At 42.6% G+C, this 17,844-nt stretch overlaps 1 protein-coding gene across 2 annotated transcripts; it reads right to left on the reverse strand.

The window, feature by feature from the left end:
- Positions 1-4,327: 4,327 nt before the first annotated feature.
- LOC129833998 (inward rectifier potassium channel 2-like) lies at positions 4,328-17,645 on the reverse strand. 2 transcript variants are annotated; one of them, XR_008756161.1, is made up of 3 exons: positions 17,464-17,645; positions 12,042-13,814; positions 4,328-4,567 (listed from the first exon to the last, which is right to left on the reverse strand). XR_008756161.1 is itself a non-coding variant. In XM_055898815.1 (2 exons), exon 2 carries the CDS (start codon positions 13,525-13,527, stop codon positions 12,148-12,150), a length of 1,380 nt encoding a protein of 459 aa, XP_055754790.1. In that variant the 5' UTR covers positions 13,528-13,814; positions 17,464-17,645; the 3' UTR covers positions 10,901-12,147. The 2 variants fall into 2 exon arrangements, 1 of the variants encoding a protein (XP_055754790.1); XM_055898815.1 differs by lacking the exon at positions 4,328-4,567 and having other exon boundaries at positions 10,901-13,814.
- Positions 17,646-17,844: the final 199 nt, after the last annotated feature.

Consider the following 17,844-nt stretch of genomic DNA (forward strand, 5'->3'; position numbering starts at 1 on the left):
GTTGAGATGTAAGGAATCTAGAGTACGTAACCGTTGAGATGTAAGGAATCTAGAGTACGTAACAGTTGAGATGTAAGGAATCTAGAGTACGTAACAGTTGAGGTGTAAGGAATCTAGAGTACGTAACAGTTGAGATGTAAGGAATCTAGAGTACGTAACAGTTGAGGTGTAAGGAATCTAGAGTACGTAACAGTTGAGATGTAAGGAATCTAGAGTACGTAACAGTTGAGGTGTAAGGAATCTAGAGTACGTAACAGTTGAGATGTAAGGAATCTAGAGTACGTAACAGTTGAGGTGTAAGGAATCTAGAGTACGTAACAGTTGAGATGTAAGGAATCTAGAGTACGTAACAGTTGAGGTGTCAGGAATCTAGAGTACGTAACAGTTGAGATGTAAGGAATCTAGAGTACGTAACAGTTGAGATGTAAGGAATCTAGAGTACGTAACAGTTGAGATGTAAGGAATCTAGAGTACGTAACAGTTGAGATGTAAGGAATCTAGAGTACGTAACAGTTGAGATGTAAGGAATCTAGAGTACGTAAGTTGAGATGTAAGGAATCTAGAGTACGTAAGTTGAGATGTAGGGAATCTAGAGTACGTAACAGTTGACGTGTAAGGAATCTAGAGTACGTAACAGTTGAGGTGTAAGGAATCTAGAGTACGTAACAGTTGAGGTGTAAGGAATCTAGAGTACGTAACAGTTGAGATGTAAGGAATCTAGAGTACGTAACAGTTGAGATGTAAGGAATCTAGAGTACGTAACAGTTGATGTGTAAGGAATCTAGAGTACGTAACAGTTGAGGTGTAAGGAATCTAGAGTACGTAACAGTTGAGGTGTAAGGAATCTAGAGTACGTAACAGTTGAGGTGTAAGGAATCTAGAGTACGTAACAGTTGAGATGTAAGGAATCTAGAGTACGTAACAGTTGAGGTGTAAGGAATCTAGAGTACGTAACAGTTGAGGTGTAAGGAATCTAGAGTACGTAACAGTTGAGATGTAAGGAATCTAGAGTACGTAACAGTTGAGATGTAAGGAATCTAGAGTACGTAACAGTTGAGATGTAAGGAATCTAGAGTACGTAACAGTTGAGGTGTAAGGAATCTAGAGTACGTAACAGTTGAGGTGTAAGGAATCTAGAGTACGTAACAGTTGAGATGTAAGGAATCTAGAGTACGTAACAGTTGAGGTGTAAGGAATCTAGAGTACGTAACAGTTGAGATGTAAGGAATCTAGAGTACGTAACAGTTGAGATGTAAGGAATCTAGAGTACGTAACAGTTGAGGTGTAAGGAATCTAGAGTACGTAACAGTTGAGGTGTAAGGAATCTAGAGTACGTAACAGTTGAGGTGTAAGGAATCTAGAGTACGTAACAGTTGACGTGTAAGGAATCTAGAGTACGTAACAGTTGAGGTGTAAGGAATCTAGAGTACGTAACAGTTGACGTGTAAGGAATCTAGAGTACGTAACAGTTGACGTGTAAGGAATCTAGAGTACGTAACAGTTGACGTGTAAGGAATCTAGAGTACGTAACAGTTGACGTGTAAGGAATCTAGAGTACGTAACAGTTGTCCTTGAGTTGGGTTTATTTTCATTTCCATCATGCCCACAGCTGGCAGCACTGAAGTCATCATCAATTCAGACCGCAGCCCCACGTGCCCACAGCTGGCAGCACTGAAGTCATCATCAATTCCCCGTGACCCGATCATAATGCCTTTGGGTGCAGAACTCTTCCCATGTGTCGAACACACACACAAGAGACACCCACATCAAAGCCTGCATGCAAGACCCACATCTGGTTCTCAGGCACATTTCCTAATGTGGAGGTTTGAAACGGAGGCTAAAACAAGTCAGTTCAGCCCCTCTATAAAGTCTGTGGCAACTGGCAGCCGTATTGATCCCACCCCCATCCTGCTGTGTTGAGAGGTGAAGAGGTTAGTCATTGATACAGGAAGTCTGCCAGTCACACACACACACACACACACACACACACACACACACACACACACACACACACACACACACACACACACACACACACACACACACACACACACACACACACACACACACACACACACACACACACACACACACACACACACACACACACACACAGCACATACCCTCAAATAATGATGTCTGTCAACAATGGGAAGTAGTAAGTTAAACTTAGCATGATGTCACAAATGAATTTACAACATGTTTGTGTGGCTCGAGGCAGGGTAGCCTACACTGCTAAATAAGGGGATTTCTAGATCTAGAACCTATAGAACCGTTTCTTCTAATATATTTTCATATTATAGTCATATTTTTGTAACTTCTGCCACAGACAGGCCATCTTTGATTTTTCGGACCAGTGACCGGGCTGAGAAGGTCCTTAAACACTCCCTGTTCTGTAGGGATCAAGTCAGAGGGAGGTACAGTAGTGGTATGACCCAGGACACTCCCTGTTCTGTAGGGATCAAGTCAGAGGGAGGTACAGTAGTGGTATGACCCAGGACACTCCCTGTTCTGTAGGAATCAAGTCAGAGGGAGGTACAGTAGTGGTATGACCCAGGACACTCCCTATTCTGTAGGGATCAAGTCAGAGGGAGGTACAGTAGTGGTATGACCCAGGACACTCCCTATTCTGTAGGGATCAAGTCAGAGGGAGGTACAGTAGTGGTATGACCCAGGACACTCCCTGTTCTGTAGGAATCAAGTCAGAGGGAGGTACAGTAGTGGTATGACCCAGGACACTCCCTATTCTGTAGGGATCCAGTTAGAGGGAGGTACAGTAGTGGTATGACCCAGGACACTCCCTATTCTGTAGGGATCAAGTCAGAGGGAGGTACAGTAGTGGTATGACCCAGGACACTCCCTATTCTGTAGGGATCAAGTCAGAGGGAGGTACAGTAGTGGTATGACCCAGGACACTCCCTATTCTGTAGGGATCCAGTTAGAGGGAGGTACAGTAGTGGTATGACCCAGGACACTCCTATTCTGTAGGGATCAAGTCAGAGGGAGGTACAGTAGTGGTATGACCCAGGACACTCCCTATTCTGTAGGGATCCAGTTAGAGGGAGGTACAGTAGTGGTATGACCCAGGACACTCCTATTCTGTAGGGATCCAGTTAGAGGGAGGTACAGTAGTGGTATGACCCAGGACACTCCCTGTTCTGTAGGAATCAAGTCAGAGGGAGGTACAGTAGTGGTATGACCCAGGACACTCCTATTCTGTAGGGATCCAGTTAGAGGGAGGTACAGTAGTGGTATGACCCAGGACACTCCTGTTCTGTAGGGATCCAGTTAGAGGGAGGTACAGTAGTGGTATGACCCAGGACACTCCTGTTCTGTAGGGATCCAGTTAGAGGGAGGTACAGTAGTGGTATGACCCAGGACACTCCTATTCTGTAGGGATCCAGTTAGAGGGAGGTACAGTAGTGGTATGACCCAGGACACTCCTGTTCTGTAGGGATCCAGTTAGAGGGAGGTACAGTAGTGGTATGACCCAGGACACTCCCTGTTCTGTAGGGATCCAGTTAGAGGGAGGTACAGTAGTGGTATGACCCAGGAGTAAGCAGCCAACTATTTCTTAGGAGAGTTCTCTACGTCAGCGTTTCTCTTTCACAGTGAAAGAGAAGCCGAGCAGAAGGCTGTGTGTCAGGGTTGTCCTTTTCAGTTTATTGAGAAGTCATTTCAGTTTACTTCCTGAATTGCCTGCCTTCCATTCGAATTGACCCCAACCCTGCTGTGTGTGCAATCCGGCCTCATTCTCCTGCTTGGACTTCCATCTGATTCATACGGAGGACTACAGCCTCTGTCAGCATACACAGCACAGAGCCAGGGGCCTTGTTCCAAACCATGCCTGAGGGACAAGCTGAAATACCACATAGTCAATGTTTTATGGTGACATCAAAGGTCATGAAGAGGCTGTGGGTTGTTTGTCTTCTAGGCAAACAGAGTGTTAGTGTTCCTACTCCTGAACGCAGAGGGTGGAAACTGAATCCCTCTAACATGATGGTTAACACTCACAACTAACAAAGTGCTCAGAGAGATATAAGCACTGGAATTGACCCAGGGCCTTACTCACACACACTGCTGTGGCACGATCACATGTCAATATCAATGAGTTGATGGGGTGACCCACCACACAGCATATGAGCTGTGTGTGTGTGTGTGTGTGTGTGTGTGTGTGTGTGTGTGTGTGTGTGTGTGTGTGTGTGTGTGTGTGTGTGTGTGTGTGTGTGTGTGTGTGTGTTGCTTGCTCAGTTTGGAATTCACTTCAGGCACTTTCTGGGGCAGAAGGGTGTCGACTAGGACCTGGGACCTCCCCTCATGGTTGTGACAATCCTGATGCTGGATATTTTGGGAAACTATTATAAGTCTAGTAACACATGGCAGGAAGTCTAGCAATGTGAGGTTCTTGATCCATGTGAGGGCAATGTGAGGTTCTTGATCCATGTGAGGGCAATGTGAGGTTCTTGATCCATGTGAGGGCAATGTGAGGTTCTTGATCCATGAGAGGGCAATGTGAGGTTCTTGATCCATGTGAGGGTGGTCTAACGGAGGATTTTTCTTAGAGGATCTGTAAAAGTAAAAAAGTAAAAGTAACACGATTACCTTCATCATTCAGAGCGTGATCTCTGGTGATGTTTTATTAGATAATGTGGAAAAAGCCCCCGGGCTGTACCCACTCCATAAGTAGAACCAAATCAAATGGACTCACTGCCTCCCTGGCTGTCTGATCGATCTTCTGACTTCCCCTCATGCTGTCAGACTCCTGCCCACAGTTGGAAACTCATTTGAAATTTGTTGACTAAATATGTTTCCGTGGAAGATAGGAACACTCTCATTTCTAGGTGTACTGATGATGAATGAATATATTTGGAATGTCTTCCTGAGTCGATGTAGGGGTTGTCTCTTTCTACTGTAAGTCTAACAACCACTGAGTAGCCTTTCTATCCCCTCTGGAGTTGTGGACTATGGGGAGGTGGTTACGTAATATGTGCTTGTCTGTAGTGCAGAGGATAAAACGGCATCAGAGCCCACAGCTGCTATTATCAACACAATCTATGAATTAAGCAAATGACCTGTGAATTTAATATGAACCTTGAATGAAAAGTCATCATAAAAAAGGTTTGGGACTGTTCTCTTTCGGAGTCTCTCTGTCCCCTCTCTCTTTTAGATGTTGACTATATGTTAAGATTCATATCGACATGCTTGTGTACCAATCAATACAATTTACAAATGAGCACAATATAACTCTAAAGCATTACATTGTCCCCTGTCAGTAGTCTGCAGTTCAGGACCACATTATAACTGTCCTCTTTTTCCATAGTTTACCAAAGTGAAGCGTTCCTTCCATGCCTGTCGTTGAAAATGACTTCCAACAGAGGAGGGGGATTAAAATAGCTTGGTGTCTCTGTGGGCTTCGCAAAACTTTTCAGTCAGTCAAGTTTGGTGAATAAATGGATGGTGTGAGCTCTGACAGCGAATGGCTTGGAATCTGGGCCATTGGTCTAAATTTGAGGGAGCCTCCTACACAACCAGCCCCGTCCAGTTCATTCTATCAGGGCTCCTCTCTCTCTCTTTCTCTCTGTCTGTCTCTGTCTCTCTGTGTCTCTGTCTCTGTCTCTCTCTCTCTCTGATGTAGTATGTAGGTCATAAACCGACATCTTTGCAAAAATCAACCCCCTTAGAAATCAGATATTTTCCACACCTTATGCAAACATAGATACCGTAACAAACATAGCTAGATGCTTTGGCTTTCTAACTGGATTGCATAGGCCGGGGCCTGCTGTTGTGAGACAAAGGCTCAAATGTGTATATACCTGTACTGTAACTTAACCACTTGTAATTGATGTGGTAAGGGTTCACATTCAACAAACACCAATCATTCAGAACTGATGTTTTTGAGGATTTATGTTACTTTTTATTGAAAAAGACTAAACAAAATTGTCACAGACATAATAATAATATTATTATCAACAACTGCAATATTAATATGTATCTACAATATAATTCACAAAATAAAAAGAATCTGTACAACTTGTGGTTTGTGCAGGACATTATAGGAAGACTCTGATAGAAAAATAGACTCAACAGAAGAAGATGAAAGGTACATAGAAGGGAAGAATGAAACGGGGCCGCACCAGTGACTGACCTGGCATCACCGTATGACAACCCAATACACACCGACTCTGTCATGGGGATGCAGTGTATCAGACCTCCATGGACATTCTCTTATATATAATCACATTTTCTTATGAAGAATTTGCTAACAATAAAAAACAAAACATTTGTATTTGCCTATGTTAATGACATAGGCAATAAAAAGTGACACTTTTGAGCAAGTTGCAAACAATTTCAACACTAAACGTACATTCGGAGTAGAATTTGTGCATGTCTACGGTAACAAATTGTGAAGATTCGTTAGGCCTACTGTATATAGCCAGAATAAAAAGATCCGTATTTTTGTACGACTATAACTCGTCTAGTGCGTGTGCATTAGTGTGTACGTTTGTGTGCCTGTATGTGTGCACACATTTCTGTCTGCCTGTTCAGCTTTTGTGTGCCGCACTGTCTGTGTCTGAAAGATAAGAGAACTTGTCCGCCTCATACTCTATGCACCATGCCTTAAAGCAATGTGACAACACAAAGTGCTGGTCCTTTCAGAAGTGACAAAACAACAGATCTGCTCCCTCTTCACAAGACCCAGCACACATTAGTCTTCCCAGACCTCGGGCAACAGCACTGAACATTGTGGGAGGTAACCCGTCTGCCTAAGGAGACTAATCACACACAGCAAAGTAACACGGTTTTTAATGTCCCCAGTCAGACAAGGCCAAAACACTGATCTAAATACACAGTAGTAGTCGACATTATACGAGAACAGATGGTTTCAAATCAACAACAAAAAAAGAACAGATGAAGGTTTTATGTACATTTGGCTTTTCACAAAAACTGAATAAAATAAAAGGTTTCTACAGCCAGTGTCATGGAATTGGAGGAGGGGGGGTGTTCTATTGAAGAGGAAAGTGCACTGTAGCTTTGGATAACTGATAACACTGATAGAATCAGGTCTTTCTACATCAATTAAATAAGTACCTCCACATTTTTACTGTTATTCAAAATGGATACTTATAATAGACAAATAATACATTTTGACTCCTACGTTTCATTCTAACCATACAATATGTAACTTAGCAGCACTTTATTACCTACATTCATCTGCCCACTCCCTTCCAGCTTTCTAGCTCAGGGTGTCTGGATCCTGAGGGGTCTGGCCTGACACACAAGCCCAGGCTGACATACAGAAGGAGACAGAGATGATTTTCAAAAAGATGGGAACCAAGTGTTCTAATCCAATGCATTCAGGTCCATAGATGCGGTAAAGGAGTCAATGGAATGCAGATGTGTTCGTGAGAGTCTCCCCTTTCCACAGTGGGGTCATATTAGTTTGTAGCCCAAACAGTTCGGACACTACAGATAGAAGTTGGCACATCAGCATTACTGACTTCAGACAAGTCCCGTGGGGATTATGGGGGTCGTAGAGCAGAACGGAGATCACCATTGTGTTTCCATAGAATGGTCATATTAGTTTGTAGGCCAAACCGGATGCTACAGCCGTTTTAGTGAATAGACCGATTTTTGGTCTATTTGGGTTTTTTTTTTTTTTGTGTTACTTAGATTGACGCACAGGTGAATTACTTAGATTGACGCAAGGATTAAGTCCGATATGGATATATTTGACTATTTCCTTAGAAGTTGCAGAAGTTTAGAAGAAGTGACTGCTAAATGCTAACTCCCGTTCATATAAGCTGATAAGCATAGCTAGCATACAGAAATCTGTGTTGGTAGTCAAATTTGTTTTTTAACTGTAATGCAGTTGATTGGTGACAATGACATCAACATCCATACAAACAATATACTCCAATTTTTACCTCAACATAGTGTGAAATACAGTGCCTTCAAAAAGTATTCACACTTTTTACACATTTTGCTGTTTTTACACACAAGCCTGAATTGTAAATTGATAAAATTTTGATTTTGTCTCTCTGATCTACATACAATACCCCATAATGTCAAAGTGGAATTTTTTACAAATGTATTCATTTGTAATCGCTGCCAATGGTGATTCTGAAATGTATTGACTCAGGGGTGTGAATACTTGTAAATTAGATATTTATTTATTTAATTTTCAATAAATTAGCAGACATTTCTTAAAACAAATTTCACTTTGTCATTTTGAGGTATGGTGTGTAAGGGAAAGGGAAAGCGGGATACCTAGTAGATGGGTGAGAAAAAACATATATTTAATCAATTTCGAATTCAGGCTGTAACACAAGAAAATGTGGAATAAGTCAAGGGGTATGAATACTTTCTGAAGGCACTGTACACATAAAATATTGCCTTAATGTAGGCACATTTTGCTGGGGGGCAATGAGGAGACTCGGGAGCTTTCCCCCACGGCTCTTTCCCCCACGGCTCTTTCCCCCACGGCTCTTTCCCCCACGGCTCCCCCACGCATTTCCATGGCAATTCCATTGTTTTGGTCCAGTTCAATTGACCTATTTCACACATCTATTCAGTGGGAGTTCCGTTGAATGAAATCACTGTCTTATCCTTCTTCATCTCATCCTAGGTCAGCGTTTACCTAAGTAGGGATTGCTACCTCATGTGTGGTTGCCTGATTTTAAAATGGGGTCATGAGAGAAACTGAAATAAAATGAACTAAATCGTGCTCAGTTCATAGAACCGGGGTTACGTCAGTAACCTCCGCTTGGCGCTAGAAACGGTTGTAATAAACAGAGCGGTTTGTGTTACCTTCCTACAAATGAGGCTCTATCTTCTTAACCGTTTAAGCTACACAATATTATGACCCCATCACGGAAAGATAAGACTCTCAGGAGCACATCCTGTATGTGTCTTATGTTTCCTTCTGACCAAAATCAGCGCAGGACTCATTATGACAAGACCAGGCACTAAATCAGACTGGGTGAAAAGAACATAGTCAATGAATTGTTCTTTTCTACACAGAAGATCATGCAGAATTATTGCCTGATGATATTCTGAACTTCCCAATACATTTCTGATGCATTTCAGTCACTTCAAACTATACTTCCTTCAAAAGTACTGTCAGACTGATTTGTAATAGACTGTCATAGCCCAAATTTAAAAAGTAAACATTGGCCACTGATTACATCACTTTTTTCACACGGTGGGGTCGTGGGCCAAAATAACAAAATGGGGTCGCGGGCCAAAATATCAAAATGGGGTTGCGGGCCAAAATATCAAAATGGGGTCGCAGGCCAAAAAGGTTTGGGAACCCCTGTACTAGGTACCCCTGGACCGTTGAGATGTATCTTCCTGCCGGTTTATATGACACCTCTTGCACTGTGAGCTGTTTAAAAGCCAAATCTCAAGTGATGGCTCATGTTACTGAGACTTGCGTTAAGGCTCACGTTGCGAAAGACGCTATAAAGATGTAGGATCTTAATTTGACCACTCTGTTGTCGCTGAAAATATTCCTGCGCTGGAGAAATGCAGATGAGCTTGGCGATTTAAATACCGCACTAACACACGGTTGGCTATATTATCAGTATTGCACTTTTCATGTAGCCTAACCACCGATCAAGCAACATTACATTGGCGAAAAAGAGTAAACACTCAAATCTGGTTGCTGCAGGATTATTTTGCTGCGACAATACCGGTCAAATTAAGATCTTACATCTGTACTAAGACAACAAGAAGATGCATAATGTGCATAACGCCCCACACACACACACACACACACACACACACACACACACACACACACACACACACACACACACACACACACACACACACACACACACACACACACACACACACACACACACACACACACACACACATGGAGGAAGACTCATGGAGGAAGACTACCTGTTGGTAAACTGTGGCCAAATTAGTGGTATTACATGTAATCTTCAAAGATTATTTTCAAAGGGTGAAAAATGTAATATACTTTTTGTACAGAGATTAAGCTGTGTATACTTTTAGATTGTCAAACTGTGCAGCAGTACAATTGAGAAAATAACTACATGCTGTAGCTACATCTCTTGGCATCTAACTGACACAATCTTTTACACAAGAAAAGGATCTCTTCCCTTTTTGTTCTGGATAACATACGTTTCCTATATTTCCACCGCTATTTGAAGGTTGAGAACACAACAGGATAGGCTGGTTGACTGGGAATACAACACTCCTTCCCTGCTACGAACACTATCCCTCTCCAGCCACCCTGAATTAGTCCAAGTAAACAACACTAAGCTAATTCACTAAGCTAATTCAAAATATCAGGGCAGCTCATATTTACAAAATATGCAAATAGAAACATCTCTTTGGTTGTAGCGTTTACAGCGATTAAACTGTAGCAAACTGTAGTATACTGTAGAATACTATACTCCACACTGTAGTATACTGTAGAATACTATACTCCACACTGTAGTATACTGTAGAATACTATACTATATACTGTAGTATCCCTTGATCGTGTAGTACTTACTACGGAATTTTGTAGTATACTGTAGAATACTATACTATACACTGTAGTATCCCTCGATCATGTAGTGCAAGGACCATAAACTAGATTCAGTCGCGGGCTGATTTTTTCTTGAGCAGAAGGTTGAGGGGCCAGAACATAATTACAAATAATTAGCAAATTGGTCGCAAGAAGCCCAAAAATATATGATATTTGACTAAAACATAACAATTTCAAACTTTGCTTATATTTGTATAGGATCATGTGTCTATTACGCGTGGGAATAGTTGGCAACAGATTTCTGAAATAAAAATCGTTTGTAACTGATTTCCTGGTGTTTTTACAGTCTTTTATGTCCAACAATGAAAATGCTAAATAATGAAAACTGGGGGGGCCAAATAAATTCGGCCCGCGGGCCACTAGTTGGGGAAGCCTGATGTAGTGCTTACTATATCATTCTTTGTTGTATTGGTATGCTAATATTGAATTTGCATATGTCCTGCACATTCCCCTCCCCACACCCCAATTAGTGCCACAGATAGACCACATATAACAAAAGAGAATAAAAAAGGGAATAAAACAAAAATACTATAGTAAATACTACAGTATACTACAGTAATGTCTGCAAAAACACTATAGTAAAACCTACAGTATACTACAGTAATGTCTGCAAAAACACTATAGTAAAACCTACAGTATACTACAGTAATGTCTGCAAAAACACTATAGTAAAACCTACAGTATACTACAGTAATGTCTGCAAAAATACTATAGTAAATACTACAGTATACTACAGTAATGTCTGCAAAAACACTATAGTAAATACTACAGTATACTACAGTAATGTCTGCAAAAACACTATAGTAAATACTACAGTATAGTACAGTAATGTCTGCAAAAACACTATAGTAAATACTACAGTATACTACAGTAATGTCTGAAAAAACACTATAGTAAATATTACAGTATACTAGAGTAATATCTGCAAAAGCATTATAGTAAATACTACAGTATAATACAGTAATGTCTGCAAAAACACTATAGTAAATACTACAGTATACTACAGTAATGTCTGCAAAAATACTATAGTAAATACTACAGTATGCTACAGTCAGATCCGCATAAACACTACAGTAAATAAATATAGTAATACTACTAAAGTATAGGTATATATAATTTTTCATGTGGAATGTCTCAATGTGACAAATTTCTAATGTTCTCTTGCTACTTTCAAAGGCTCACGCACGCACGCACGCACGCACGCACGCACGCACGCACGCACGCACGCGCGCACACACACACACACACACACACACACACACACACACACAGTATAAAATGCTACCTAACCCGTCTCATTCCTATAGTGCCACGGGCCAGAAGAGCCATCAACTCCTCTCAGTCAATCTCCCATCGCCTCCCACCAGATGAGGGACTTGTGTGAAGAGAATAAATAATATTGCATCATTTTCTCTGGTCTGTTAATTCTGTATTCACTTGTGCCTGAGTATCTTCCTCAGAAAATGACACTCACCTCACAGTCAAGCCATCCTGCAGTAGTACAGACAGCCGTTAGGAGCAAAGGTCAAACCTATCATAATAGTATTTCATGTAGTATTTCCCCCCTAACATCTCTGCAGTCATATTTCTGATTCTCGTCTTAGAGGCCTTGCTTCTGAAGGCATCGTCAGACTCCTGGTATCCTGATTGTGTTCAGAATGTACAGAGACTGTGTCTGTGTTTGTCTCCTCCAGTGTTGCATTCTCAATGCCGTTCTCAATAGCACCCTGATCCTCCATTTTTACCTCCTCCTTCTCCTCCCCATCCTCCTCTTTCTCCTCATCAAACGTCTCCTCCATCTCCACTTTTTCAAGGGCCACCTCGTTCTCATAACAGAAGGAGTTGGAGCAAGAGACCAGAGACTTCTTCTCGGCCAGGTCCCTGGCACTACACTGGGGCGTGCTGCTCACCTCGTAGGTTTTCTCGAAGCGCGAGTAGTCCACCTTGTAGTAGTTATTCTCCTCGAACAGGACTGGCTCGAAGCGGTGGCCCCAGAGAACCTCGCTGGCCACGTAGGAGCTGCGGCACTGGGTGGTCATGGCCGTGGCTTCCACCATACCTTCCAGGATCACTACCATCTCAAACTGGGACGTTTCCAGCTCTTGCTTGCTCATCTCGTACAAGGGGCTGTCCTCGTCAATCTCGTGGACAATGGTGATGGGCGACACCAAGAAGACGCGGTCGACGCCGCTGTCGAAGCCCACGTCGATGTCCATCTGGTCCAGGGGGATATACTCGCCTTCGGCCGTGGTTCGCGACCTGAGGAGGTGGGCGCGCACGTGGGCCTCCACCAGGTGGCTCTTGCGCAGGTTCCCCACGCGCCACATCAGACACAGTTTGCTGTCCCGCATGGCCACCGTGGCGTAGTGGCTGAAGAGCAGCGTCTCGTTCCTCTTCTTGGGCTTGGCCATCTTAGCCATGACGGCGCCAATGATGAAGGCGTCGATGATGCAGCCGAAGATGCTCTGGAAGACCACCATGAAGACGGCCACGGGACACTCCTCGGTGACGTAGCGGTAGCCGTAGCCAATGGTGGTCTGCGTCTCCACGGAGAAGAGGAAGGCGGCGGTGAAGCTGTTGACGTTGGACACGCACATCTGCGTCTCGTTCTCCAAGTCGCCGTAGGAGAGCGCTACCAGCCAGAAGACGAAGCCGAAGAAGAGCCAGGAGAGGAGGAAGGACAGGCAGAAGATGATCAACATCCATCGCCAGCGGATGTCCACACAGGTGGTGAACAGGTCGGCAAGGTAACGTTGGCCCTTCTCGCTCATGTTGATGAACTGCACGTTGCAGTGGCCGTCCTTCTGGACGAAGCGGCTCACAGCCTGCTGCTGCGCCGCGTGAACCTTGGCCACCGTGCCGTTGGCGTAGCCGTTGGGCACGGCGGCGATGGCGGCCAGCTTCATGCCATCTTCCTCGGAGGAGACAATGCTGTAGCGGTGGCTTCGCACGCTCCCCATGGCTTCCCCTTGGGAGGAGGAGCAGCTGGGCCCAACCGCTGCTTCTGCTCTGGAAAACAGTCTGAGTTTTTGGTAGAAGCGTTGGAGAAACAGTTTTGAACGCTCGCGGGGTCCCACTAAGACAGGAAATGTGGAGTTTAGGACGATAGGGTCCTAGGGACTTGGATGGGGAAAAGCTGCCCCTGCTGCTGTTGCACCTGGGCTTCTCCAGAGGAGAGCTGTGCCGGCGAGGGGCCTGCTCAGTCCTCCTCTCTTATGGGTGTCTTGGACCTCATCAGTGAAGTGGGCTGTGGAAAGGACAAGCAGGAAGAAAAGTCTGTGTTAAGACTAATGGAACCACGAGGACAGATCAGCGGCGTTCAACCTATTGTCTAAATGATGCATTCAACACTCAAAGCTGCCAGCACCACAACTTGACAATTCACATGGAAGTAAATACATTCTACTGTACATTTTAGAATATTTAAGTAAATGTTGGGCTCAGGGATTGGAGACATGATACAGACATTCCAGTTCTGTGGCAGCTGACAAGGTAACAGATCCTCTCTGCTCTGCTTAGTGCTCGTATTAATTAGGCTAGACCAGCCAATTGAAAGTCACATTACAGATCAGGTTCATGTTAATCAAACAAGTCATTGGAGCACAAAGGAACCACTATGTGTGTCCATCACGGGAGGTTGGTGGCACCTGAATTGGGGAGGACGGGCTCATAGTAATGACTGGAGCTGAATCGGTGGAATGGTATCTTATACATCAAACATATGGTTTCCAGGTGTCTAATGCCATTCCATTCGCTCCGTTCCTGACATTATTATAAGCCGTTCTCCTGTGGTGTCCATGTATGTGGGTTTCTGCAAAAAATATCAGTGATCATACCTTTTCCCAATATCTTTTTACTTGATATTTTTCCCCCAATTGTTTATTTACATAGTGCTAATGTCTAATGCTTGTCCACCACTGTAAGAGTTAAATAGACATATTTTAGTCAGTATTTTCTGTGGGATCTTTCAATGATCTACTAGGGGAATAGAATAACACCTGTTCAGTTTCTTCTTCTCCTCTTAACTCAACAACTTCTATAACGTAATCATGTAATCAGGTTTAAAGGGCCAGCCTGTAAACAAGCTCTATACAGGAGGGTCTCATTTAAAGCAACCATAACCTTGCAGTGCAGAGCAACAAGGACAACTGAACTAGAAAACCAAGTAACTATCGACTGCATTTGTGTGGCCTGAGAGAGTCATTAGAATGCACCACAGGGTATGAATTATTATCTGCCGGCATACTTCCACCCTAATGCCAAAACAACTAACAGTGATTTGAACCACCGTCACAGAGAGAAGGTCAAGATGTCATTTGGGTGAAGTCCCGTCTGAGAGGCAGTCGGTTGCACACTATGGTTATTTTGGTTGACCCTTGCGGGTTGAAAAGACACATTTGTGTCTCGTTATGAGGTGTGATCTGTCTTGTCCAATGAAACATATTGGATAGTGAATACGTGTCCGCACTCTCAAATTCCCTTGGCGTAAACGCTTGGTATTTAGAGTAGGCTATTACCAACTGATTTACACTAAGTAGGCCTTTTGATTGTAAAAGATAAAGGCTCTAAAGTAGAAGAAATCAGTGTGTATAATTTAATTAATTTAATTATCCCTTGAAAATATTGCACTCTTTACTGAATGTGACTTTGAAAACGCACAGAGGTGCGTTCAAGACAACAGGGAACTCTGGGAAAAAAACAGGCATCCAACTTGGAATTCCAAGTCGGGAAACTCAGGCATCTTTTTAGAACTCAGACTTTCCGACATGAAGATCACTGACATCATGATTTTTTCCCAGAGTTCCTAGTTGTCTTGAAAGCTCCATCTCATCCAAGTCCCTCATCTCTGTTTTGCTCATCCAGTGATGTCACTGTCAGGTTGACTAGGAATAGAAATTAGTGTTGATCTGCATGCTGTATTATTGGGAGTTTGGAGCTTAATTTGTTATAACTCCTGGGGCGCTATGCATATATACTGTTCCCGCCGGAGACTGGGGTTTAGTCCCAAACTCCACCTTCCAAACTATCCCTCCCACCTTTCTGCATCGCATTTTAATTTCATATACAATACTCTCCTTCAACAAAAAAAGTAATTAAACAAGTATTTAGTTTAAATGGACGAAATCCTACTTAAAATGTAATTTATCATGATCAATCCATCATGTTTGTGTTGAACACAATAGACAGCTGAACTCTTGAGATACCACTAGATCAGTGAAACACCTGGAATAAAACAACAAAATAACAATTACTTGTATCTATTTTTACATCTGCATTTCATGAGGTTATCGGTGAATATTTCATGTAGCGACGTATGACCCATAGGCCAGGCCTACTATCATGAGAGAGATAGAGGCTGGTTCACTGTGAATGAGCTTCCTATGGGACGTCCTAATCTTCTCCAGCTAACTAACTACACCACCACACACAACACCCTATTACAATTAACAGGCCAAATCAGACTGCAACCACCTCATAATCACTATGCTTCCTTGCTATCTAACAAGTCATCTGGCCCCACTGACCATCTACCAATACCTGTGTTGTACCACAACACCAACACCACTAAATGCATTGACTCAAGGCTAAAACAAAGGTAATGATGACAGGATAAACCAATGGAAAGATATCCTGTATACACATCTGACACCGGCCAAGACGCTGGCTACAGTATCAAAGTGATACTGAGTCCTAAAGGTCAGGGACAACAAATAAGACTGGTCTGGAAATCAACAGACAGCACGCCTCAGTTACACCCAATCTGTTTCCTCAAATGAAATCTGTCATTGTGAAGTCCATTCATTAGATTCCACATCAACCCTTATCTAACCAGGTCATCAGAGTGTGACTGTGTGCACTGGGCTTAGCTGCACCACACAGACTGCAACTGTTTATTTTGCCTGCGTGCAATTAGGACAGCACCAGCTGAGACAGATGGAAACTGGTTACATAAACCTGCTCGTTTAAAAGAAATATATTATTGCAAAGAATAGATCAATAATTTCTATCCAATATTCAGCAGCACTGCAGCACCATTCATTATGGAATGACCTGCTACTATGGGATGTCAGGGTTGACAGTTGGCTTTAATTCATTGTTTTGAATCATGTTGTCAGAATTAACATTACGATTGAGAGAAATATTTTTCCTAGTCTAACTTTAAATTCGGATCATAATCAAATAAGTGTAGCCTAATATATTTAGGTAGGCTAGGCCGACTGTCATAATGAATGCATAGGTCTATAACGGCCAATGGAATAATCAAATACAGAAACACACTATAAGAAACAGCGATGAATAAATACTGATCAATTATATATATATATATTTATTTATTTTCTGAAGCAATGGGTGTAGGCTACTGGGCATGATCATATCAACCTGGGCTGGCCTACAGGCTCCTTTTTTCTCTGCGTGACAGGTGCACTAAAGGAAGAAAGTAACGGTTTATGTTTAGTTGTCAAGTCAAAACACCTTCCAACTGATAAGGGAGCACTACCTCGGCTACTCATTGGATATGAGTGGCTTAAATTAAACATACTTGAATCTCGCTGACGCATCGATACCCACACAATTAGTAGCCTATAACCCACAGAAAATTAAATTAACTCCCTAACTCTCTGAAGTATATCGAAAAAAGTGCTTGTTGAACACTATAAATATGAGACAGCCTCCTCAAAGACAGTAAAACTGAAATAAATAACAATATTTTTTGCATAAACACTGTCTGGGGCTCTTTGGTTATATTTTAGATGATCACTCTTTGTAGAAATAAAGTAGGCTATGTCCGGTTCAATTTGTAGGCTAACATTATACAGAAGACTCGTTATTCACGGTTGCACCGTTATTCCCACGTAGACTACACCGTTAGAACGAAGTAACGGGACATTGTTTACCTGTTTATCTGTGGAGAGCAAATCAGCGGTAATTTATTCTAATACATCCCATGCATCCAGGTAGGTTTTTGCGTTAATATCCATATTTGGGTTCCACCATTCATATTTGATATCCGGATAGACATCGTAATTACTGCCATCAACCTCTTCAGCAATCACTGAAGATACTTTGCTTTGCACGGGCGGACTTTGAAAACACATGTGCCTATCCCCCGCCCTGTCGTTGTAGTCGACCAATAGAAAGCTACAGCGCTTGTTTGGACTCCAGCATCAAATAGTTCATCATGTTCAAAGCCCATGCGCGCACACGATTATAATGAGACTGATAAATGGGCTATTAAAAATAATACTACAATTTTGTTATAATATACATTTTATTAT

This window comes from Salvelinus fontinalis, chromosome 34, assembly GCF_029448725.1.
Source record: "Salvelinus fontinalis isolate EN_2023a chromosome 34, ASM2944872v1, whole genome shotgun sequence".
NCBI classification, from domain to species: Eukaryota; Metazoa; Chordata; class Actinopteri; order Salmoniformes; family Salmonidae; genus Salvelinus; species Salvelinus fontinalis.

Bases quoted from the DNA above. Each gene is read 5' to 3' on its own strand.
- LOC129833998 (XM_055898815.1), bottom strand. From the start codon at position 13,527: ATGGGGAGCGTGCGAAGCCACCGCTACAGCATTGTCTCCTCCGAGGAA.